This window comes from Anoplopoma fimbria, chromosome 14 (genome assembly GCF_027596085.1).
Source record: "Anoplopoma fimbria isolate UVic2021 breed Golden Eagle Sablefish chromosome 14, Afim_UVic_2022, whole genome shotgun sequence".
NCBI classification, from domain to species: Eukaryota; Metazoa; Chordata; class Actinopteri; order Perciformes; family Anoplopomatidae; genus Anoplopoma; species Anoplopoma fimbria.
Window position 1 is genome coordinate 10,046,819 of NC_072462.1, and position 24,627 is coordinate 10,071,445.

The 24,627-nt window shown below is 41.2% G+C and overlaps 1 protein-coding gene across 1 annotated transcript; it reads right to left on the minus strand.

The window, feature by feature from the left end:
* Positions 1-1,359: 1,359 nt before the first annotated feature.
* On the minus strand, positions 1,360-23,904 carry chd1 (chromodomain helicase DNA binding protein 1). The gene is made up of 36 exons (XM_054612119.1): positions 23,504-23,904; positions 21,891-22,005; positions 21,052-21,259; positions 20,211-20,336; positions 19,848-20,044; positions 18,060-18,334; positions 17,629-17,854; positions 16,726-16,826; positions 16,445-16,623; positions 16,220-16,344; positions 15,823-16,039; positions 15,554-15,643; positions 15,204-15,394; positions 14,812-15,000; positions 13,822-13,984; positions 12,781-12,933; positions 12,554-12,625; positions 12,306-12,455; positions 11,239-11,387; positions 10,893-10,989; positions 10,702-10,797; positions 10,437-10,613; positions 10,153-10,313; positions 10,022-10,063; positions 9,795-9,928; positions 8,542-8,680; positions 8,210-8,360; positions 7,737-7,859; positions 7,459-7,602; positions 7,091-7,372; positions 6,795-6,926; positions 6,336-6,514; positions 6,094-6,193; positions 5,946-5,997; positions 5,586-5,856; positions 1,360-2,962 (listed from the first exon to the last, which is right to left on the minus strand). The coding sequence occupies exons 2-36, from the start codon at positions 21,941-21,943 to the stop codon at positions 2,680-2,682; spliced, it is 5,427 nt and encodes a 1,808-aa protein (XP_054468094.1). The 5' UTR covers positions 21,944-22,005; positions 23,504-23,904; the 3' UTR covers positions 1,360-2,679.
* Between the last annotated feature and the right edge of the window lie 723 nt (positions 23,905-24,627).

Here is a 24,627-nt window from a genome sequence, read left to right on the forward strand (position 1 = left end):
TGGACTTCAGAAAGACCAAAGGCTGCACACACACCCCCATCCATATCAATGGAACGGAGGTTGAGCGTGTCACCAGCTTTAGGTTTCTGGGTGTCCACATCTCAGAGGACCTCTCTTGGACCCTCAACACCTCAACCCTGGTCAAGAAGGCACACCAGCGTCTCTTCTTCCTGAGGAGACTGAAGAAAATACACATCTCATCTGATCCTGGTGAACTTCTACCGCTGCACCATCGAGAGCATCCTTACAAGCTGCATCACAGTTTGGTATGGCAACTGCTCTGTCTCAGACCGGAAAGCACTGCAGAGGGTGGTAAAAACTGCCCAACGCATCACCGGTACTCCACTCCCTGCCATCGAGACGTCCACCTCAAGCGCTGCCTGCGGAGGGCGCGCAGCATCATCAGGGACACCTCACACCCCGGCCATAGTTTGCCCTCCTCCCCTCTGGGAGGCGCTATAGGAGTCTCCGTTCCAGGACCAGCAGGCTCAGGAACAGCTTCTTCCCCTCAGTTGTCACCGTACTAAACTCTGCACCACGGTGATAGCCCATATCCCCGGTTACCCCCCTACAACCCTCCCCTCACACACACACACACACACACACACCAGACACCTTCCTCCAGTGAGTATACATACTTACATCTTACTGTTTAGACTATATATATACTGTATTTTATATCCATTGTTCATACTGTCTATACCATTTATACTGTCTATATTGTTATACTACTCATACTGTTATTTTTCTTTTTTTTTATTATTTATCTGTTATTTATCCAGCACATTGCACTGCACCTTTACTGCTTCTTTTTGCACTTCTGGTTAGATGCTAAAACTGCATTTCGTTGTCCTAGTACTTGTAATCTGTGCAATGACAATAAAGTTGAATCTAATCTAATCTAATTAAAGGAAACACACTAAAGTGGCTTAAGTCCTAATAATCAGATCGATCTCAGTTTGTAAATGAAAACATGTGTAATCCTCCATGCACACCAAAGTTATAGTCACGGAGCTCCACATGTTTTGACCAATTATTTTCACCTTATATATGCTTCCGTTAGGCAATATTCCAAAAACACTCACTAAACTTTCTTTGTTATGCAGATGATGACCTATTAAGTATCAATCAAGCCAGATGAAACCATGCGGTCAGCTTAACTCCAGGCATGTCTTAAGGACATAAAAACCTGGATGACCTGCTACTTCCTGAAGTTATTGTACTCTGCTCTGATCACCTCCATTTGTATCTTCACAGATATTGACTAGGCCTTCGCTTGTGATAATGAAACAAAAATCAACCGAACTGTAGTCCTCCAAACTGGCAGAAGCAAGAACTTGACTCAGTGTTTAACAGAGTTGGTACGAGTGAGTACAGTGATTGATTTTAATGGCTTCATAAACAACTATATAAAACAGTTCATAAAAATTCATGCACTTTCAGTGTAAATTCATTTTGAAATATAGAGGAAATTTATGTACAACAGTGTGAACCATAACAGTGACTTCATTCAGTTGGGTGGTTCACCTCAAATATACTTGGCTGCATAGAAACATTTGACATTATTGCCTACGTAGAAAAGAAAACTGAAAGGTAAAGAAAAAAATATGTAAAAAGTAGAGTTTAAGATCCAACAGGTGCTTCTATTGAAAGACAACCGTCTTTTTTTTCAGACTGTCATTTCAAAAGTCAGTTCCTTCCAACTTGCTGATTTCAACACACTGAGGTCAAAGAGCTAAGCACTACAGGATAAAACCGAGCATCATTAAAGAACTTTCCCTTTACCAAACGTGATATTCTGAAAGCATTATCATGAAAGAACTATTATACAGAAATTCACTCATAGAACGACAAAAAAGCCTGAGTTGATGGGGGAAAGTAGAGTCATAATAAATCCAAAAAAGCCTGAGGAAAAAAGACCACTGATTTACTATTTTACAAAATTTACAACAGTGTAACTTAAGGAAAAAAAGACATGATACACCTCGCTCTCCAAAAAAAACAATCAATCCAGGTTATTTTCTTACAGCTAAGATATGTTATTAAATAATTCACACCTGGTGGAAAATAGAAACCTGCTGAGGAAAATGAGAAACGCTGTAAATGAGGTACTTCAGGTGGTGAGCCTGAGCCCGACTGGATTCAACCAGACACCTTTACGTTGACTCCTAATGCGATTCACGCGACAACCGACTTCTCGTCGAGTCAACACTTAAATAAGGTAGATAATTACATTAAGCATGATAGGGAGACAGAGACAGACGGACAAACATAGAGAACAGTCATTTACAGGATCCAGTGTCATTGGTTGGTGGGAATATGAGGCAGCACTCAGGGTCAATTGAGTTTCCAGAGTTAAAAAAAAAAGTTTATAAAAATAACAGAAAAATTACTGCTCGCTGTTGAACGCAACGATGCAGCTTTAAACTCTTTGATACAAAAATATGCTTTGATTTTTTTTTTTTCATTATTTTCTGCTGCCTGGCTGGAGCCACTCCATGGCATTCATCTCCCGGGTTACGGGATGAGCTGCAGCTGAAGCGAGGAGAGGACAGCCATGCTGAACTGACTGGTACACGGCGCTTCAGACAGCTTCCGGTCCGGAGTCCACGGTCCCTGTAAGGCATCTGCTGTGTCGATGAGTCTATGGCTGCTACTGGCAGACCCGGGCAGCTCCTGTTATGTCTTGCGGCTGCTCCAGATCTGCTCCGGTGTGCTCTTGTGGTCCGACGAGTAGTCGAAAGGCGAGCGGTGGCCCATGGGCGAGCGGGAGTCGTAGGGCGAGCGCTGGTCCCGGGGGGAGCGGGGCCCACTGGCCGACGCCCGCTGCTCGTTCTGCCAGTCGGAGTGGTAGCGGTAGGAAGAGCGGTGCTCCGAGTGGGAGTGGTCCTTGGCGTCCAGCCGGTGGTCTCTGCTGGAGCGGAACTCCTCCAGCTTCCTGTGCTTACTGTCGTTATAGTATCTGCAGACACACACAAAGTACCAGCATGACTCAGCAGTGCGGCAGAGATGACACCCAGGCAACAAATAACGATTTCAATGCTAGTCTACACTGTACTCATATTCTGTACAAACCTCCTGTACAAAGTACTTTTGAGTGGCAGGAAATGGAGAGATGAGTATGTACACTAACCATCACCTTAGCCAAACTTCAAACTACATAACATACCTTAATACTGTTAAATAATTCACAATACGACCTAAAATCTGTATAAAAGACAAATGGCTTTATACTTTGGCACCTTGGTCTGACTACTTTAATTACCATGTGACCATTAAAGATACTGGCCGGTTGGTTTTTGTAGCTCATGTTACTTTAATGTCTTTGCCTGCAAATTGTGATATGAATGATTGAAGTATGTAAGTGATTAATTTAATGTAATACATTTCATTGAGAGAACATCCACTTATGTTACATGATTAGAGATGGAGAGAGAGATGTATCTCTCCATCTCTTCATGTCTCTGTCCATCTCTCCATCTTTACCTTGCTCTCTCATCTTTCCATCCAGATAGATGGATAGATAGAATATCTCGCTTGACCATGCAAGAGGGAGAGCCTCTTGCTCGCTCGCTCACTCACTCACTGAGCGGGAGGGGAGTGGGGATTTTAAATGCTGTTTTTACAAACTGCAACCGATAACGTGGCTTCATCATACCTCTAATCAGCAAGTGGACAGCAACACATGGGAACATGGCTTTGGTCTTGAGGAGTTGAAGCATTTTTACACAAACTACACACATGGAAGCTGAAGCTGGAGATAAATGGTGGATTAAACCTGTTTGTGCATCGGTTATCGTTGCAGCTGGGCTGCTTGTTAGCACTTCAACCACAGCAACCCTGCATGCAAGGCACACATCTTATAGGTTAACGGTTTGATCGTACAACCAGGGTCTGCTATTGGTCAAAAAAAAGAAAGAAATCCCTGCTCACTAGAAGAAAAAAAAATGTTTTCCTCCTGATGAAGTACCACTTGCAAAAAACTACAGTGCCCATCTGCTCCAGGAAATTAATGATCCTTTTGAGAAAAAAAACTTAGCACTCTGGGCATCTGTTCACGCTATACACCCACAACTGCTACCCCAAACATGGAGAACTCTGTTGTCAGTTTGCAGATGACACCACCGTCATCGGCCGGATTTCAAACAACAATGAGACTTCATATAGAGGAAGTCAACAATCTTCAGAGTGGTGCTCAGAGAACAACCTACTGCTCAACGTCAGTAAAACCAAGGAGATGAATGTTGATTTTAGAATAAAGGAGGCGAAGACACACTACGGTCCCTCATAATTATAATTCTACTATAATAATTGCTGCTGTTATTATAAGTAGTCTTATTTTTTTTTTCTTTCTTCGTTACTCTGCTTACTACTCTTATTATATGAATCATTTATGTCATATACATTGAATGTGTTGTATCTCTGTTATGTTGTTCATTCTGTACACATGACATCTATTGCATTCTGTCCATCCTGGGAGAAGGATCCCTCCTCTGTCGTTCTCCCATAGGTTTCTTCCTTTTTTCTCCCTGTTGAAGGTTTTTTTTAGGGGACTTTTTCCTGTGCCGATGTGAGGGAAGGACAGAGGATGTCGCATGTGTACAGATTGTAAAGCCCTCTGAGGCAAATTTGTAATTTGTGATTCTGGGCTATACAAAATAAACTGAATTGAATTGAATTGAATGAATGGAGCTGAGGTGGAGCAAGTTAACAGCTTGAAGTTCCTGGGAATCATCACAAACAACCTGACATGGTCCTCACACATCTCCATCCTGGTGAAGAAAGCTCATAAAGGACTGTATTTCTTAAGGAAACTTAAGAATGCTAAATTCCTCTGCCCAGTTCTTGTAAACTTTTACAGAAGAGCATTAGAAAGCATCCTGACTGGAAACATTACAAACTGGTATGGGATGTGTAAGGCCCAGGACAGGAGGGCTCTACAGTGGGTGATTAAAACCGCCCCAAACCTCGTTGGCACCATCTACTGAGCATCTGTGATATTGTTGACAAGAGGAGCCTGAGAAGCGCTGAAAGGATATAAAAAGACAAAACCCACCCAGCTACTACCTGTTCACCCTGCTGCTATCTGGAAAGAGATACAGACATATCAGCTGCTGAACCACCAGACTTAGCTTCAGATTCTTTCCTCTGGCTGTGAGACTCCTTAGCTCATCCTACACACACTATATTATACATATATAATATAGTTTTTGTGTGTGTTTTTAGTGTTGCAAAATGGGTGTGCAATCTGCATTTTGTTGTGCCACCCTGTTGTACAATGACAACAAAATAACATTGTAACCTTGTAATTAAACTATATATTTGTGAGGTGTTTTTAAATATTAAGGTCTGTGGTAGGAACCAACAGGCTTTTGGCACAGACAGTATTAAGAGAAAGTATAATACATTATTTGAGTCTTTTCATGGGATTTGTTGATAAGAAGATTAATATGAAGTAATACATTTTTTTTCTTTTAAAGGCAATGGTCTTAAAAATCTTGAATTTGGTAGGCTGAAATCAGAGGATATAAAATGTGACAATCACAAAGTCTATTTTGTTTCTAGAAGAGGCACTGGTCCCTCACCTGTCCTGTCTGTCTCTGTCTCTGTCTCTGTCCCTGCTGTCTGGTCTGTAGTGGTCTCGGTCTCTGTCTCTGTGGTCTTTGCCGTTGCTGAAGGATGAGTACGGCCTTTTCCTGGACTCCCCTGCTGTGGTTTTCCGGTGGGACTCGGACCCGTGCCTCTCTTTACTGCTGCTGCTCTCGTGGAATCGACCCGACGGCGGATGCCTGTCTGAGCTGTAGCTGTCCCTGCTGCTGTCGTCCTGGTGTGAGTTGTCCTTCAGCCTTTCTATATCTGAGGACGAAGACCACAAAGCAAATGAGTACACAGTGTAAACTTGCTCATTATATTACCTGTGTACAACAGAGGGAAACGGAGTGTACCTGCATGCTTATAGCCGTGGGCATTTATGCTTCTAGTGTTCTGCTCCATCGCCTGTAGAAAGAATTGTCATCATGATGAATTTCTAATGTCGGTAAAGGATGTCACACTGTAATCCAAATTAAGAATCACTACAGGGCCTTCACATACCTGGGCATTCTCTTGTCGTTTCTTGATTGCGTGCTTATACAGTTTATGTAGTTTCCTGGCGTCAAACTCAGTGAATTTGGAAACGAATATCCACAGGTTTCTGTAAAAGACAAACACCATCGGCTTAACATATGGAACATGTGAACAAAGATGCAAGTCTTACACCGCATTTACTACATTGACTCATGTTTAATCTCCGCTGATGGTCAGGTAACTGTGTGCGTGTGTGTGATTTTACTAACTTTCTCCACTGCTTGATCTGGTCAGGATTGGAGTACTCCTTCAGACACTCCGTGATGTGGTCTCCGATCTTAATGAGGCACTGTCTTGTATGTTCAAGCTGCTCGCGCTCCGACAGCCCTTTCTCCGGTCGGTCGAGCTGCTTCAGGGCCGCTTTCACTGGCCGCATCCTCTCTTTACACTGCAACGTTCACACTAAAGTTAACTCCAGCAACATTGGTGAGCCTGGCTGGATCTTATCTCAGTCAATTAAGTCTGTTTTAATCACGCTGCTAATCCACTAGTCAATGACAAAAATCATACATTGAGACAATTTTAGCCAAGTAAGTCAGTGTATAAATCTACTTTAGAACATACAACACACACATACATACATGCAAGAGGAGGCTGCATTTGCCATAAATTGAATGTTTAACAAAATAGAATTTCTATCTGAAGATTTGGTTATCAATGGAACATACCACACTGAAGGTCCTCTGGTCCAGTTCCTCAGACTCCTCAGATACTGGCACATTCTCCCCACTTGCTGTAATATGGACCTGCACATCGGAGGCTTTCTTCGTTCGTTCTCGTACCTCAGTCTTTACTTCGATCTGATGAAAAGCATAGAGCATAAATTTGGAACCAATCCACTGTCCTTTGTCTTTAACTTATTTAAACTGACAGACTTCCACATAATTATAGCTTACTTAAATGAATTAAGACCATGGTCAATAGTTGTAAAAGGAATATATCACATATAGAATTAATATTTCACCTTTTCCATGCTCTCCTCCTGTTTATGTACCGCTTCCAGAGGCTTTGTTTCTTTTTTCTCTTTTTGCTCCTTTGTCTCTTTAATGTCCCAACTGTCCTCCTTCTTCTCCTTTTTGCTCTCTTTTTTTATTTCTTTTTCTATGACCTCCCTCTCCCCTGATGAAGAAACATCCTCCTGTTCAGGCTCCTCATCCTCGTCGTCCTCGTCCTCTTCCTCCTCCTTCACCACCACCACCCTGTCTGCTCGGCTCCGTCTGCCAGGTGCCTTCAGTGGTACCATCTCCTGAAAAGGTTCGAAATGTATTAGACTACAAACTGAAAACAGGAATTATCCATTAGTGATAAGTGCAAGGTGGTGTGAAAATGTACCTTTTCCTCCTCAATTTCGTCCTCATCGTCTGACCTCTTGTCCGATGGGGGATCTGAGGACGTGCTCTTCAGCACCTCGTCAACCTTACTTGGCTTCAGAGTTTTGTTCTTTTTACTTCTCGGTTTCCTCTTCCGTGAATTAGCCTATGTACATACAGAGCGTTATGGTAGATTCTGGTAGACAAACATTTGAAACTATCCATATTGTATTTGAAAATGAGAATATATCAGCATCCTAGTTTGTTATAACAGATGAATCTTCACTATAATAGACTTACTGTCCCTGCTTGTTTCTGTGCTTCTCTTTTGGCCAGGTCCTTGCTTAGCAACTTGATGAGGTAGTCGGCTCTGGTCTGGAGCTGTTTGGCCTGTGGCTTCTTGTCAGGGTCGTCTGGAAGGAGCTGAGCAATAACGGACACAGTAAAAAAAGAAAAAAATCTGAAAGGGCTGAACGCAAATTCATCACATTCTTAAATTGATTTGCACTTGCTTCTGTACTGACATTTGAAGGGGAAATAATGAATCGGAAAAAATATTAAACAAATATTATTTGGCTGGCCCACCAAAATAAACAGGTGAATATGGGGAAACACTTATAACTCTGAACACAATTTTTTTTTTTAATAAAACTGAAGAAGTTTAGGCCTCACATAAAAGTCATCCACAGTATATGAAATATTAAAAACAAGACAATATACATAACCTCCATGATCACACAAAGAGATTAGATATGTATTGTGCCTGAACTCACCTTGTGTGTGAGATTGAGGTCCGGATCCATCTTGATCATCTCCCAGCTGCCGTAGCCGTACTCATAGATTCCTATGAGGAGGCTGGAGTCGTCCTCCTTCCCCCACTCAATGTCAAAGTGTGCTGCCTTTGAGTGGCATGGAATCATATACCTATTCAAACACACATAATTAAGATTTAGATATTAAAATATATTTGGTCATTTTAGCAACACGGTGGCTTGATATACGAGTATGTGTCATTAACTTATTGAATATTACATTGACCAATAACAATAAGCTGCGGTGACCAATCCCGTCTAACAGAAATCATCTCATTTATCAGGAACCTTACTTCTTTCTCTCCTCGGGGTCAGCAGGAATGGCCTTGTGGAGTGGAGCCAACTCTTCCTCGTGGGAGATAACGAGCTTGGCATTCACCTGGACTCCAGAGATCCTGAATGTAGGGCCCTTCACCTTCCCCCTTCTGCCTCCTGGTGGTCAAACACAATGGACAACAACAAAGCACGTTAAGTGTCATGCCATTTAATCATGTGAAAGACAACGAGTTTAAGGAATGATTCACTGTACCATGCGTATTGAAAGCATGGCCTATAGCCCTATCAGTATTGAGTATTTGCTGTCTGGAAAATTGCAACCCTGCACTGTGATCAGCTGATGATAAAATGGATTCTTATTCACCTAAAGCATAGAAAACTGTGTTAGGGAAGGAATTGTCTTTTCCAAAGCAGTATTTAATCAAGACATTTACATTTAAAAAGCTTCGTCAATGTGACACACTAGAGGCTTTTTGTGTTTTATATCATTGTCAGTTGAATACTTGGGGGTTTCAGACTGTTGATTCAGCAAATTTGAAGAATTCACCTTGGGCTAGGATAAATTATTATTATTATTATGAACATTTTCAGTGAGACGCAGTACAGCACTGTTACATGACCAAAACTCAAATGTACTCAAAGCGCCTACCTCTTGAAAGGTTGCTCCCCAATATGTTAGCAAAATGTAAAAAAAACTAAAGCGATATTAAAAAATGTTATTTCTTTCCTCAAATTCTTATAGTGACAAAGAAGGAGGGAGACATAACAGACTTCAATACAATCAGAATTCTTGCTGCGACCAGAGACGCCCCCTGATGGCCAGTAGAGAGAATGCAAGTTTAAGGCACTTGCGCACTGGCTTCACTTTTTCAGAACCTGATAGTAATTCAGAACAACATGACAGGCTTTTATTTTTACATGATGGGTCTTGTCTCAAAACTACCTAACTACAGAACTGTGACCGAAACTGAGCGGCAGAACAGTTTTTTGTTGGCAGCTTCCAACGCTCTACTTTTGAGCAGGATGCTGGTACAACCTCCATTACTGTTAAGTGTGATTGACTCTTCAGCTAACAAAGGTTTCAGAAATCTATTTTCATAGGTAATGAACAAAGGCATTAAAACACATTACACTGATGATAAATTCACTAATTGTTGCAGCTCTGATGTTTATCAGAGCTGCAACAATTAGTGAATTTATCATCAGTGCAATGTATACAAAACCTTCCTATCATGGGTTGATTAATCAGAAAAATGATCTGCTATGTTACCTGAAGTCTTCTCTGGTCCACATGGGTTTTCTCGCAGCGTTCTCACACAGCCATTGTGAACGGTCTCTGCTAAGCGTTTCAGATCATGTTCAGACTTATCCACAAGTTCAGCATCACGAGCAATAGCATCCAACCTGAGGGACCAACACACTTGTTGAGCAGACTGTGTGGGATGTTGCTTTTTAATTGTTAAAACATTATTTCTTTTTTAATCTGACGCAGCTTACCTTTCCAGTGGTCCTCCAAATTTTTTGTAACTCTTGACAAACCTGTAAGAAGTCACAGAGATGTAAATAGGGGTGTGTGAGGAGGAGTGGATTAATAGCCACACAGAGAACTGTGGAGTTAACATAATCACCTCCGGATCTCAGCATCGCTGAAGCCCTTGATATTTTCTCGTGGAATGGTCCGAGGTCGCCCTCGTTTCTTTGGCCTTTTCCGGTCTGAGGGGGAGTCACTGTCAGACCCAGAGTACCGCCTGTTCCTGCTCTGCCGGCCTGAACTGGCGTTAAAGCTTATCTGTTAATACAAACCAAGAAAAACACCTGGAAGTTTAATAGGAACCCAAAACGCACAATACCACTGAGTAGCACTCAAATTATCATAAGTTCTTATTATTTTTTAGCAAGACTGCTTGTGTACCTGTTTGGCACAATTCCTCATGCGTGGCAGCAAGTAGATCTCCTCTAGTTCCTTCTGTCTCTCCTCCTCCTCCATCCTCCTCCTTTGTTCCTCAGGAATGATGTCGTCCCAACTCCGGTGACTACGCTCAGAGTCTATGTCTATTTCCTCCTCGTCCATCATGGAGAAGTTGGCCACCTGAGCAGGTCAAGTCACAACTGTAAATGTTAAATTGCTGAAGAACAAAACATAACAATGTAATGCATTACCATTTTTTTTTCCAAACCTTGAACTGAGACAGCAGTTCTTCTCCCACAGTGGAGGGTCCAGGATCATTTTCCCTGGTCTCAGCTCTTTTGAGGATCTCGTCGATGTCCATTTCCTACACAGCAGAAAAGGCCATGACGTGCAACTCCAATATATTTCAGAGAAAAGCTGGGATTATGCATATACATCATTCAGTATATAACTACATACCTGAGGTTCCTGCTCCTCACCCTCTGGCTCTTTGAAAAGCTCTTCAGCACCAAACTTCAGGATGGAAGACAGCTCCTCCTTGTTGAATGGTGCTGAACTGTATGTAATAAAACAAACTAAAGTCAGATAACAGCAAAGTGTAGCAGTAACTTTTGAGAGGCTTACAAACACTACAGATGAAATCAATTGACTTGATTTTCTGGGTGAAAAAAAAGGCTGAACTCGTTAATGACATGCCTTCTCGATAAAAAGTTTGTCAAAAAGCAAAGAAATTTGAGTTCAAGAGGGAATGTGGGCAAAAGAAGGAAAGGCAGTCGAGCAGCAGAATGTGATATGCGTTGCTTGCCTGGAGGGAGCAGCACCGGTATGCAGGACAGTTTTCCCTGTAGTGTCCATCCTCTGGATGACAAGGTGATCCAGAACCATTTTCTTCTTCGCCCTCTCAATGATTTCCTCCTCCACTGAGCTCTTCGTCACCAGACGGTAGATATTCACCTGCCAGTCCACAAGCAGACAAAAAGCAAAAACAAAATAAAAAAAAAAATATATATATTTAAACACATTGTAGCAGAGAATTTGGTAAAGGTAGATAATTAATGTCTATGTATACCAGGGATTGTCGGAGTAGGGCCAGACAGGTCAATTATAGTGATGAATGTAAATAAAAACATTTACTGAAATACTGTTCATAAAACTACTATGAGGAACTTTCAATTTTTCGTGTGGATTTTGGCAGGTCCTTGTGTAAATATTTGGGTACTTGTGTTATGGCTACTTTATACTCCAATACATTTGGAAATACTGTACATTATATTCTACTAGTTACTAAAGGTTTTATTTTCAAATAAAACATAAATGTGATGCATTATTATAGAATAAAAATGCCCATCAAGTAGGGATGATATAATATGTGTCTAATAAAATATACCTCTCAAATCTGCCATTTCTGCATAATGAGTACTTTTTATGCTAGTACATTTTGTACTCGGGCATGTGTGTGATTTGGGGTTTACAAACAAAAGGAATTCAATCGAATTGAATTAAAAAGGCAGAAATTGTAAATAAGTATTTTTAAATTGTGTCATTGCTACTTTTGCTTTATTAAGCATCTAAAGACTTCTTCCAACCCTGGATTTTTCTTATTGCTGCCATTAACACGTTTTTCGCTGTAATCTTGACCAAACATTACCTTCCATCAGTTAAGAAGTAACACTAGTTATCTTGATCTCATTCGTTTTCGAGCTGTAGTTTTTGTTGATGCCAACATAACATTTCCTTTCGGTGTTCCTCTGGCATGAGGCTTTGACTGTGAAGCAGCTACAGCTTCCTGAAGCCACAGTGAACGTAGTGTTACTGTGACTACCAACTGCACGGTCTGTAAATGTAGGCGAGTTTATGGCAGCTGTTACTTACCTGTCTTTTCTGTCCAATCCTGTGGGCTCTGGCCTGGGCCTGGAGATCATTCTGGGGGTTCCAGTCCGAGTCAAAGATGACTACTGTGTCAGCTGATGCCAGATTGATACCCAGACCACCGGCACGCGTTGATAACAAGAAGCAAAAATCCTGGGCACACAAATGGAGGTTCATTATACATGTTACGGTCCTGGTTTATTCAAATGAAGCACAAAGTACACTTACTGGATACAGTACATAGAACTTACCTCTGAGCCCTCAGCATTAAAATGATCCAACGCCTGCTTCCTCATCTCCCCTTTGATGGAACCATCCAATCTCTACACAAATTTACAACATTGAACATTCAGAAATCTCTTACAGAAATATGTAGATGGCATCTCATATTTCTGCTTAGCTGGTCTGCTTTTGTGTAGCATATCTGTGTATGTATGCACACTATGTCTGATTGTTATGTGCCAGGGTAAGTAATTACCTGAAAGAGGAACTGTCGGCTCTTCAGGTAATCAGCCAGGATATCCAGCATCCGTACCATCTGGGAGAAGATGAGGACTCTGTGGCCTCGCTCCTTCAAACGCACCAGCAGTTTGTCCAACAGAACCAGCTTCCCACTGCTGCGGATCAGTTGCTGTCGGAGGAAGAGGGGGCAAAAAATGACTGGTCTATCCTCTTCAATTAATATTAGAAATCAATTCACCTTCAACTGTGTTCATTTGGTATGAAATCTGCGCAAGCAACAATACAACAGAGTATAAGCATAAAGCTTGAGCAGGAACAGAGCCAATCCGAGCGCAAGCAGTGGTTATTTGAGTGGGAGGACAGGGATTTGGGCGAAAGCATTACAAAATCAGAAAGTTAAACACCTGATCAAAAAGCTGATTGGCGCTTAGTTTTGACCATACACCACCTTTTGCAGAAAACCTTAATTTTCGGTGCAATTTTGATACTTAATGCTCGATTATAGGCTATTATTCTCATGTTGTGCAACAAAGTATTAAATCCGTTAAACAGCTAATGTGGTTACTAACAAAAATACATTTTATAGAACTTTAAAATCAATTTAAATGATTTAATTGAACTTCATTTAATTCAATTATAAATTGCTTTACAAAGCAGACAAACATAATATAGGATAGAATACAATGCTTAATACACACACATTTCTACAAATATATATAAATATTTTGGTCTACAAACAGGTAGCCTAGAGATGGATCTTACAGTACATTATAATTTCTTTAACTTCCTGTATATTATTGAAGGGGGCTGAAAGCTGTCTGACTTGATGGCAGCTTTTTTGTCCCCGCCCCCTGCTGCTGCTGCCTGATCTATTCCACATTCCAGCTGAGGAGCAGTTCATCTTGAACAAGCTCATGTTTAAATTTGAAAAACACTGTTCATATTCTTTTTTAAATAAAACCTATTTCCTTCAATAAAACATTTTTTTTTTTTTTTTATTATGGCAGAACTTACAGAAACCCTGATGTTGCAACTAAGTAAGATCAAATAAACAGACCTGTAGGGCTTCAGCTCTGGTGAGGAACTCGTTGTCCTCTGGAGGCTTGATAAGGTAACAGTGGTTACAACACTTCTTCAGCTCCATCATGATGTTCAGGAAGCCCGACGTGCTGCCTTTGGTACCTTTGCTCAGAGCCTTATAGTTCCTGGTCAGGATCCATCTGATCACAAACACATACAGTACTATACTATAAATGATAGTGATGCACTGATTGGTCAGCAGCCAATCAAAACCAGCCTCATATTTTTGACAGTCACATTTACATACATAAGCCACATGATAGTTCGGTCAAAGCTACACACACTCAACATCACGTTGTTGGTGTGGAAGTTCTTCAGCGCGAGTAAAAAAGACATAAACCTTGCAATTTAGTCCAAAATAAGCGATGGAGGATCAACTAAAATCATTGGAGAGTTATTATATTGTAATTATTTCCCATGCATGCTGCACAGAGTTACTGCAGTGACTTGGCTCTTACAGCCAAACAGCTAATTTAAACTGAGATTGCATTGACTTGCTAAAAATTTGTATTGGGTGAAGGTAACTTATAACGCTATCACGATGTGTTCAAATGTAGTCTTGTAAAATATCAATTCTGGTGAGAAACTTAAATAAAACTGTTCTTTGAGGCAGATGTTTTCACATCAGGATAAAATAGATTTCAGATAGAGAATAGATTAGAGGAGGAACTATGACCTGTTTACCTTCCAACACTAGCTCTAAGCAACTTATAATATACAATTAGAATTTCTAATGCCAAGATTTTTTTAATGCAAATTAACTGTAGATGACTCACATAGTACAAATCGGAATCGGCCAAGAAAATTGCAAACAGTGCATCTCTATCTAGCAGCAAAATTAAATTTACTAGAAATCATAATCCTTAATGACTAACTCTTCTCTGAATCACTCCAGCAGGAGGTGAACACAGATCAATTGAATTTAAGCAGATGTAGTCATATCTACATCTTTTAGTCCAGCTCTTACTTGTAATACTGTTTCTGGATAGCACTCATCTCCACTCGGAGGATCTGTTCCACTTTGGCAGGAAGAGATTTCTCCACATCCTTCTTGACTCGGCGCAGTAAAAATGGTTCGAGCTCTTTGTGCAGACTGGCGTAGCCCGAATCCCTGCCTTTACCGTGCGCCTCCTCAAACAGCTCCCAAGAGTGAAACCTTGAGAAACAAGACATATAACACACATCAGTGGTGGTGTGGCAAGTCAACTCAGCGACAAGATAGAGAATCAAATTGATTTGATGGATTCAGTCCTCCAGAGAACTGCAGGGGAAAACGAAATATGGACAAAGTACCTGGTTCTAAAAGCGAGGTTAGTCTAATTCGGTTAGTATCTAAGCATAACAATTGACGTGGCCTACTTCTCGGGCATAATGAAGTGCAGCAGGGACCAGAGCTCTTTCAGGGAGTTCTGCAGTGGCGTTCCTGTGATCAGAAGCCTGTGATTGGACTTGAAGTCCATCATGGTTTTGTAGAGGAGGGAGTCGTCATTCTTCAGTCGGTGCGCCTCATCCACACCAATGAAGGCCCAGTTAACATTGCCCAAAAATGACTGGGGAAGCACAAATGTTACAGGTTTTACATAAACTAATATCATGCTGCACAGCTTTAGAACTGACCTTTACCATTTAAGGGGTTTCATAAATAAAGGCAATTAAGTGATAAACAACAGCTAGCCCATATTCCATGATTAAGTAAAGTAGCTGCTGACCTTGTCTTTGAGAAGAATCTCATATGTTGTGAGAAGGATGTTAAATTTCAGCCTCTTGCTATGGACATGGATCCACTCATGTGTCCTGATCTATTAAATGAAAACACAAGGAAACATGAAAAACGTGAAGACAGTCATTAACAAACAGATGCCTTTGCTCCTTGTATCAATTTATCTTAACCTTCAATTCCTGGAGAGTGGGATTAGAAAACTGTATAAATACAGATGAAGAAAGTGTGTTTGTGTAACAGGCGTTTGAACCATCATACCATATTCCTGCTGCTGATGTCTCCCAGATAGACCACAACATTTATCTGAGGGGCCCAGAGCAGGATTTCTCTCTGCCAGGAGGTAAGTGTAGAGAGAGGCACAACCAGCAAGAAGGGTCCATACAGTTGGTGATCGTTTAACATGTAGTTGAGGAAGGAGATTGTCTGGATGGTCTTCCCTAAACCCATCTCATCAGCAAGGATGCAACTATTGCCTCTATGAATGAAGACACAGCAGAGGAGAGAAACAGTATAAGCTCGTATTGTGGACCTGCTACACACTGCTGAGGGATAGTGCATAGGACTGTGGGATATATTATATGTATAGGTCCCCCCCCATAATTACAGAATGGACATTCAGATGATGCAGTGAGAACTAAGGATCTTAAAATCTTACTTGCACCAGGAGTGGGCCATCCAGTTCAAACTGTCCAACTGGTAGTCTCGGAGCTCCAGTCCATCACCTCCTATGTAAAGTGGCTGCTTCTTCATAGGTATAAACCTGGGTCTCTGTTTGAGCACCTACAGGAAAGAACAACAGTTAGCGATAGTCAGAGTTTCGCAATCTCAACATGTAATGCTTTAACAATATACTGCCAATGGAGACTTGGCAGTGCATTACCTTGCAATCTCTGGATGGAATGGACTTGGACTGGTTTCTGGTCATGTAGTCGTCAATACATTTCTGGAACTTTCTGCCGATCAGAGCGCCGTCTTCCCAGCTACACTCGGAGTACGGTAAACCCTGCCACTTGCACAGGTAGTCTGGGTAACCAGCCGCTGACTTCTGGTTTGAATGTCCTGCTCAAAAGGAATTTAGAGACCTATTTAGTTTACAAATCCAATGGCATCAAATGTATTCAGAGGAAATGTTTCAAGCAACAAGTGAGGCAGAAAGTGCACCTATGATTCGCTCTACAATCTGGTACTGAGAGTGAAGGTCATCCATCAATTCCTCCTGACAATTGAAGTACTCTATATCCTCTGGCGAAGCTGCCTTTAGCCTGGGGAGAGGACAAAAAGCATTAGAAAAATAAGCAATGGCCGTGTATTCCATTTCTTGTCTGCTCCAAACCAACAATTTTTTCAGAGGGTACTAAATAAAATTCTAATTTTCATCAGCAAAAATGGACAAGCTTGTAACCAAAAGATGACACTTTGAATCCCCCAAAGAGACTAGGAAATTGAAGAAGCTGACAGCGCAGCATCAAAAGACGAACCAAGGTGACCCACTAATGTTTCTATATCAACAAAATTGTGTCCGTTTTTTTAAATCCTTCAGGAGATACTACAGGTACAAATGTGGAGATGGCCAAAATGGTCACGTGGAGCAGATAGTGTCATGGGGTCTTGTGGCATTACAGACATGTCAGTAGATTATATGTCAGTCACACTGAACATGGGTTCAACGGCATAAAATGAGATTTTATGTACCGTTGGCCATTTTGAGACATTGCTTTAAGAATTGTTATGATGATCATGTTTAGGTTTAAATGAACACATTTTTCAAGAACAGTTAGATAGGACAAAGCTAGAGATGGTGACATTTGTTTTAATGCCTTGTTTCTTTTATTTAAAATGTATGCATTAAGATGGAAATGGTTAAGTTGGCCACTGAGACTTTGATTACTTTTGTCATGTGGTTGTCATCATATTTATCCTAGTAGTCTTTCCTGCTGCTCAGTGGGTAGTAGAAGATTGTTCAGCTTTCCCTGGTGGTGTGTAAAACTGTTTACTGTTTGTAAGATTGTACTAAAGTTGAATGGTGTGTGATGCTCTTGGTTTATCAAATAAATAGACTCTCACCATCTCTTTTTCTCCTGGTCCTTCTTCTTGAAATTTTCCAGTTTCTTCATGCCCTTGACGTTCTGTAACTTGAGTGTCTCTTCTGTCTCCCAAGTGTTGTGGATGTGGGCCCAGTTCTTCCACTTTATCAAGTACTGGATCTCACCAGGCTCTTTGTTGGCATTGAAGTTGGTATTGGGGTCCCCGTCTGCTTCTACAGCGTATACAGTGGTTACACTTCCTGTTGCTGTTAAAAAAGAAAAAGAAAAAAAGAATACTGTGAAACATATTTCTATATTCATCTTTAGAACTGGGCTAAACGCTTTTTTTTCTTTTTCTTTACAGAGAAAAGGTTCAAGCTGTTTTGTCACACTGAAGCTGTTTTCCTGTTATCTCCTAAATTCCTCTAAATAAAATGTCAAATTTACTCCATACAACTCCGTGTCCTTTACCTCTTTTCCTTCCTATCCTGCTTTCCATCACTTTTTCCAGTGTTTCAAACTCGTCTTCCTCAGGTTGCGGGACATCTTCACCCAGAACTTCCACCAGGTCGTCTGAATCAGTCTTCAGCTCCTCGTCCTCTTTGTAGCTGACGTTGACTGTGGCTTGCCGCCGTTGCCCCGCAGACGCTGCCTTCTTGTAGTTATCATCCTCGTCCTCAGAGGAAGAACACTTCCCGGATTTCTTCTTCTGGTTGCTGCTTTTTTTCCCATTCCGATAATTCATCCTTAGACGTAAGGAAAGATGAAAAAAATACATGTGCATATGTTAAACTCAAACAACTCCTGAGTTGAGTGACTACTACAAAGGGAAAGAGTTAAGAGAATATGTAACCCTGTGTACAAGACAGTCGGGTTGTACCTGAATGAGATTTTCACAGTACAATAACCATCACATAAAATATCACGGTTTCATAGTATTGTTATTATTATAATCATTATTATTATCAGTTACAATGATGCTTAAAGGAACAGTGTGTGAGATTTAGTGGCATTGAGTGGTGTGTTGCATATTGCAACCAACTAAATAACCCTACACTCACCACTCCCTTTCCAGGCGTGTTGGAGAACTACGGTGGCCTACAGGTAGTGAGAGTTATCTTTAGGATGTTATTACTACTAGGAAAAACTCTTATTGATACTGGACTAATTCTTTTCATTTAGGGAATAATTGCTTTTAAAAACATATTTATAATTTTAAAAACAAATAACAGGATTAGTTTAGTTTATATTTAAAATATAACTTAATATTGTTTCTAGAGCAGCAATAGTAATGTTTACAACAGCAAAGTCACTATAGAAAGTCATTAATATCTCACTGGAAACAAATGTAAAACATTTATGAGTTAAGTGTATAAAGAATGAAGAACACAGAAGTTTACAAGAACAAAATAAGCTTAACAGTTCGACTACAGACAGACAGCTTCCGTTTTAGCTTGTTAATAAAAAAGAAAAAGGAATGCTTTTGGCTGACCGTACGTGCGGACAGAGGCGATTAGATGCGTTTTCGCTTTTGTTCACAAAGTAATGCTTGATAACAGATTTGTGTTGCTCGTACATTACAATTTTGTCGTCAACTCGAGTAAACTTCACTTCACCTGGTCCACTTCAGTGTCTACACCACAGCCTCTCTGAATTCACTCTGTGTGTGTTTGTGTAGTTGGAGGAGCTCAGCCCAGAGATAGAGAGTGGACCAGATGTGTGCTGCAGTTTGATATTAAATTACACCAAAACATTCAAACTTACAGACAAAAAAGCACCACTATCGTCGGGGCTTATTAGTACACTGGTCTTCGATAATTTAGCACTTGGGACCATTTGATACGGAAAATCGCAAAAAGCTCTCATAAAGAACAAGTGTGTGGTTTGTCCATTCTGGGCTGCTGTAGAAACATGCCGGGGCAAGATGGCATACTCCATGGAAGAGGCCCTGCTCCTTATGTAAATATAAACGGCCGTTTCTAAGCTAACATAAAACACAGCGATTCTTAGTGTCAGATACACTGCTGAAAATATAATTAGGAATATAATATTCCATTTCTGCCAATAAATCCCCCTAAATCTTCCTTTAAAGGATAGAAAACAGAGCCTGTTCAATATTTTTTACATTTCAGCCGCACTACAGCATGTAAAATAAAACACTAAATAAGATAATGTACAAAGTATTATAATTGCCAATTAAAATACCAGTATAGTGTTACAACCCTACCGGAAGCCATTAAAGGGCAAATGTCCACTTACTTTGTTGGAGGCTTTCTGCTTTTGATTTTGTGACTGGGCTCATAGTCTGATGCCGTTTCTTCACTCTTGTCCTCCGCTGATGAGTCTGATCCAGAACCACTCCCAGATCCAGAACCCGACCCAGAGACAGAGGAGGCTGAATTTCTTCTCCTCTTGGATCCACTTGAAGAGTCAGATCCATCGCTACTTGACGAGTCCTAGAAGAGATAATCATTTAAAAGACAGAAAGTTCATGTAAATGTATTGTGCACCTCCAGTTACAGGAATCCAAGCTAAGCAAACGAATGATACCTCCAAATGATGTTAGTTAGTTCCCAGTCGAGCAGCACAGAAAAAGTGGATTGGTGATAGATGTAAACAAACCTCATCAGATCCACTATTCGAGGAGCTTTGTCTCTTCTGCTGCTGCTGCTGCTGCTGCTGCTGCTGCTGTTTTCTGAGCATTGCAGATCTTTGCACTGCTAGGATACTTGGGTTGGACTTCCAGAACTGCAATCAATGAGTTTAGTGTAAAGTTACCAAATATATGTGAACAGGTTAACAAGTTTCGACATGACATGAACCAAGCACTGTGTTAAACACCCAAAAAGGAAATGGTGCTCTGAAAATGTGTCATGTGACTAGAGCTCCTTTCACACAGCCTGTTGAAGGCGGGACTGTTGCGCCGTTATTCTGCCTCGCCTTCTGTGTGAAATATAAGAGGACAGAATTGTTCCACCGCTGAGCCAGGCAGCCGAGGAAGTCATAGAGCCATCCGGCAGCTCTGTGAAAAAAGGGACAGTGACAGCGCAAGCCGCAGACACTGTTTTGTTAGACTTCACGCCTCTTTTGCTCCTGTGACGTCGGCTTGCTACCTGAAATTGCACGCTGAGCAGTATTATGCTGCCGTTGCTTGGTTCCGTGTGAAAAAGCAAAGCCAGCGTAACAGCAGAGCATTTTTATGGCAGTAATGCGGATTCTCTGTGTGAAAGGGGCTTAGGTCGAAGGTCAAACCATCTAAATTCTTGAGTATTGTAACTCTGCATGATTTAAGCTATTCCCTGCATAAGACGTAATGTTTCAAAAGAGATGCAAGAAAATGCTACGACCATTTGACAAAAAGTTATTACGTAATGATCAATTCATTACATTTTGTCCACATGTCCAGTTGAGTAAGAAATAGGAGTCCATCTTTGCTCATTTCATTGCAATCACATATATTTACCTCAGCTCCATCAATGTTTGACTTATTTGGCGGTTCCATCTTCTCCTTGGATTTCTCTGTGTCAGAATCTGACTGGCTGCCGGAGCCTGAGCCACTCCCTGAGCCACTGCTCCCTGATCGGCTGCTGCTGCTGGAGGAGCTGGAACTGGAGCCTGAGACAGAGCCTGACGCCGAGCCCGATCCAGAACCGGATTCATCATCAGAATTACTGTCACATTTAAAGATAAAACAATTCAACACGTGTGTGCATTAGTAATTAGTAGTAAAAGATGAATCATTCACAAGGAAATCGGTTTCTCATGCTGGACCTATGAAAAATATTTTAATAACGGTGTAAATCTAATACCTGGTACAACAAAATAATACTTTCCATACCCGTTTGACCTTGTTAAACGTGATTGCCATAAATTCTGGGCACTGATTAACGTTTCAAGCTTGCAGCTTATTTATTTTGACAATGACTTTAATTTGTTAAAGTTTCAATCCTTAAGATCAGGAGCTACTTATTGGTATAAACAACAGACTTGTGCCAAACAACAATACTGTTAACAATAGTGGCATTCTATTAGCCCTTCAGTCTATAACTTTATAAAAGACACAATCCAATGGAAACAAACTAAAGAGGGCAGTGTCTCAGACAGAGAAATGGGAGACAAGAGGTATGAAAGTATTCTGATCCAGTCTAATGTGCAAAAATAAGAGACAGATACACAGTTAATAAAGTTAATGTGTTATCAGCTGTGTCATCTGAGATGACACTGCCATTAAAACAAAATATTTGTATCACTATTGTCAAACTACTCTGATGTCCTTTCGTGAAATTTGTCCAGTTCATTTACCTTGATTCTCCACTGCTGTTGCTTACACTTTCATCCTCACTGCGTCCAGCCATGTTGAAGTCCAAAATATAGACTCCCCCTGACGACCTGTAGTATTGTGTTCCACGTGTTTAACCTGTAAGTGAAGATAGCATGAACAACGTTAGAAATACTGTCTTGGAAAGGCAATGACTGTGCCTTCATCAAAACTGACTAATTTCAGTAACGTTATGCTTTCCCTGCCTTGTGTTTTAACAATCTGAGGAAGCTGTCAGTGTGCGTGTTCATAACACACTGCACGAGTCACCTATGCTTACACAGTCAAATGCATCTGCGGCTCAGTACACCATCTCTGAGCAGCTATTTGCCCCGTCCTACTGGAGCTGTCAATACACTTGCGCACGAGATATTTAAAACAATTTGAGAAGTAGTGCATGTTTTCCGCTTGAGTTCCGATAGACGCCAAATGTCTCCGTAGCTCACAAAACACTAGTTTTTTGTTTTTTTAAATAAAGTTAATAGCAGAGGATGCGCGAATTGCAGCAGCTTCATGTTAAGTTAACTTAACGTTAGCTTTATTGGTTTCCTCACTGCAGAGGCCTATCAGGCCTACGCAGCAGCAGCGTGTTTTCACATCCACACGAAGCTCCATGGGCACTCTAAACACTAAATAACAACATAAACCTTAGAGAAGCCCAGAACATATCACAGCAAACGAGCTTATGCCAGCCGGTGTGGCACTAGTCATAGTGTGGCTACAACTTAGCTTGTGGCTAACTAGCTAATACCGGCTAATGACGCCAGTACTAGCTATTGGCGGGTACGTTGGCAGTAATGTATGCAGACACCACCAACGCGCCTTACACTATTTTATCGAAGAAGACCAGTATCCCGCAAAAACCCGAGACTATCGTGTTTCTACCAGCGGTTTAGTTAATAAGGGTCACTGTATTGCTGCATGATTGTGACTCTCCCGTCTGTATAACGACCACTAGTTACTGTTTGCTAACGCTAGCTCGTAGGGGTTGTGCTTGTACGGTGAGTCTCTGCGTTACACAATCATAACACTTGTAAAACCAGAAAAGCAACAGTTGGCGTTTTAATTCCACAACATGTGCCGCCACCACGAGGGTCTCGTGATAAACGGGGTGCAGTCTGTTTATACGTAACTCTAACGTGGGTTCAGTGAACGTGAAGTGAGAGGGACGATAGCCCAGCGTTTACTGAGGTTGCCAAGGAAAGTAGCGTGAGCTAACGTTGTGAAGCACGAGGCTAGCACGGAAGCTAACAAAATGACAAAACTTTGCGCTAGTTCATTTTAGCAGGGACCCGCTGCCAGGTTCACCCTCCGGGTACAGCCCAAACCCAGCGTTTAGCAGCAAACGCTGTTTAACTATGCAAATGTCTGGGCAAGTACTGGACCAGAGGGGAGTACTGCACTTATTTAGTATTCATTATTAAGACCACAAACCCAAATGAGCTAACCTAACTTCATCCTCTTCCATCTTGTTTTCATTCGCCGCTCACTTCTCGCGGCTTTTACCACATCAACATGCAACGTTAGCTTACTTTCTCACTGAACTAGGGGATAAGTAACTCCACCTGTGTGCTACCTGCTGTTGTTTTTATGTTACCTGGCAAACTCCAATGAAAGTGTTGTTTAAAACCGTCTTTCCACTTCAGAGGTCCTTTCTTCTCTTATTTAACAAGCGAGCTAGCAGCTGCGATAGCTACCGCTACCTTACGCTAGCTAGCTATCCCCCAGTCAGGGAGATCAGCCCCGAACGATTCAGTCCGTAAGAACCGGTGCAGTGTTGTTTTTCCTCTCCTTCCAAAAAAACGAATAAGTCCCCCTTCCCGATTTGGATGTAAGCAAAGTCTAGTGCTCGCTGGTCAACCGCGATTGTAGAAAGCTGGCATTTCAATCCAGGGTCCTCCGACAACCGGCCTCCGCCATGACGCCGTAGGGTTCACTTCACTAGGAAACCCCGGATAGTGACGTAACGACTGTGCGCCTCGCTACAATGCATCAGCAGCGAACATCTGGCAGAGAATGTTTTTAGACAAGAAATACTTCTACAGAACAAATGGAACTAACTGATATGTGAGCCGAAATGGCTGCGAATGCGGGTATTGCATGAGGCAGGTGAATGGTGAATGGCGTCTTTGAGTCCCGGAGCGGTGAATATTGAAAATGTTTAAAAGTGAATCTGAAAAAAAACAAAAACGTAACTGACTGAAGTTATTTCCAAGAATGCATGAAAGAAAAAGTCAGTATAAAGTGACAGTGAGACCAAATATGAATTTAAAAAGCAAAGGAAGTGAATGAGAGAGAAGAGTGGAAAGGCATCATACTTTAAATGTCAAAGGATAGAGCATATGGCAGATAAGTCCAAGGTGTGGTGAATGTGCTGGGCAACATAAACAGGTAGGTGTGCAGCAGATGCAAAGTTTAAATGATGTAATTACAAAAAAGCAAAAGAAAATTGAAAGACAGGCTGAAGAAGGACTCTGTGTTTACATTATGATGCTTGGTACTCAAACACAGTCAAAGTTGATGGACAATGTTTTCCTCATGTTACATTTTTTATGTGAAGATGTCAGCCATATTATCTGATCCATGAACGTACTCAACAATTTGTTTTATTTGTCATGTGTTTGTTGTGTTGAAAGTGGGCAACTACAAAAATTCGTTGTGCATCCCTGGGTCGCATAATGACAATTAATGATCCTTGAATGATCTGCATTAATCTACCTC

Coding starts and splice junctions, on each gene's coding strand:
- chd1 (XM_054612119.1), bottom strand. CDS start 21,943: ATGGCTGGACGCAGTGAGGATGAAAGTGTAAGCAACAGCAGTGGAGAA. Junction 16,624..16,725: donor GATTGTAGAGCGAATCATAG/GTGCACTTTCTG, acceptor CCTTTTGAGCAG/GACATTCAAACCAGAAGTCA. Junction 15,644..15,822: donor ACATCAGCAGCAGGAATATG/GTATGATGGTTC, acceptor TTCATTTAATAG/ATCAGGACACATGAGTGGAT.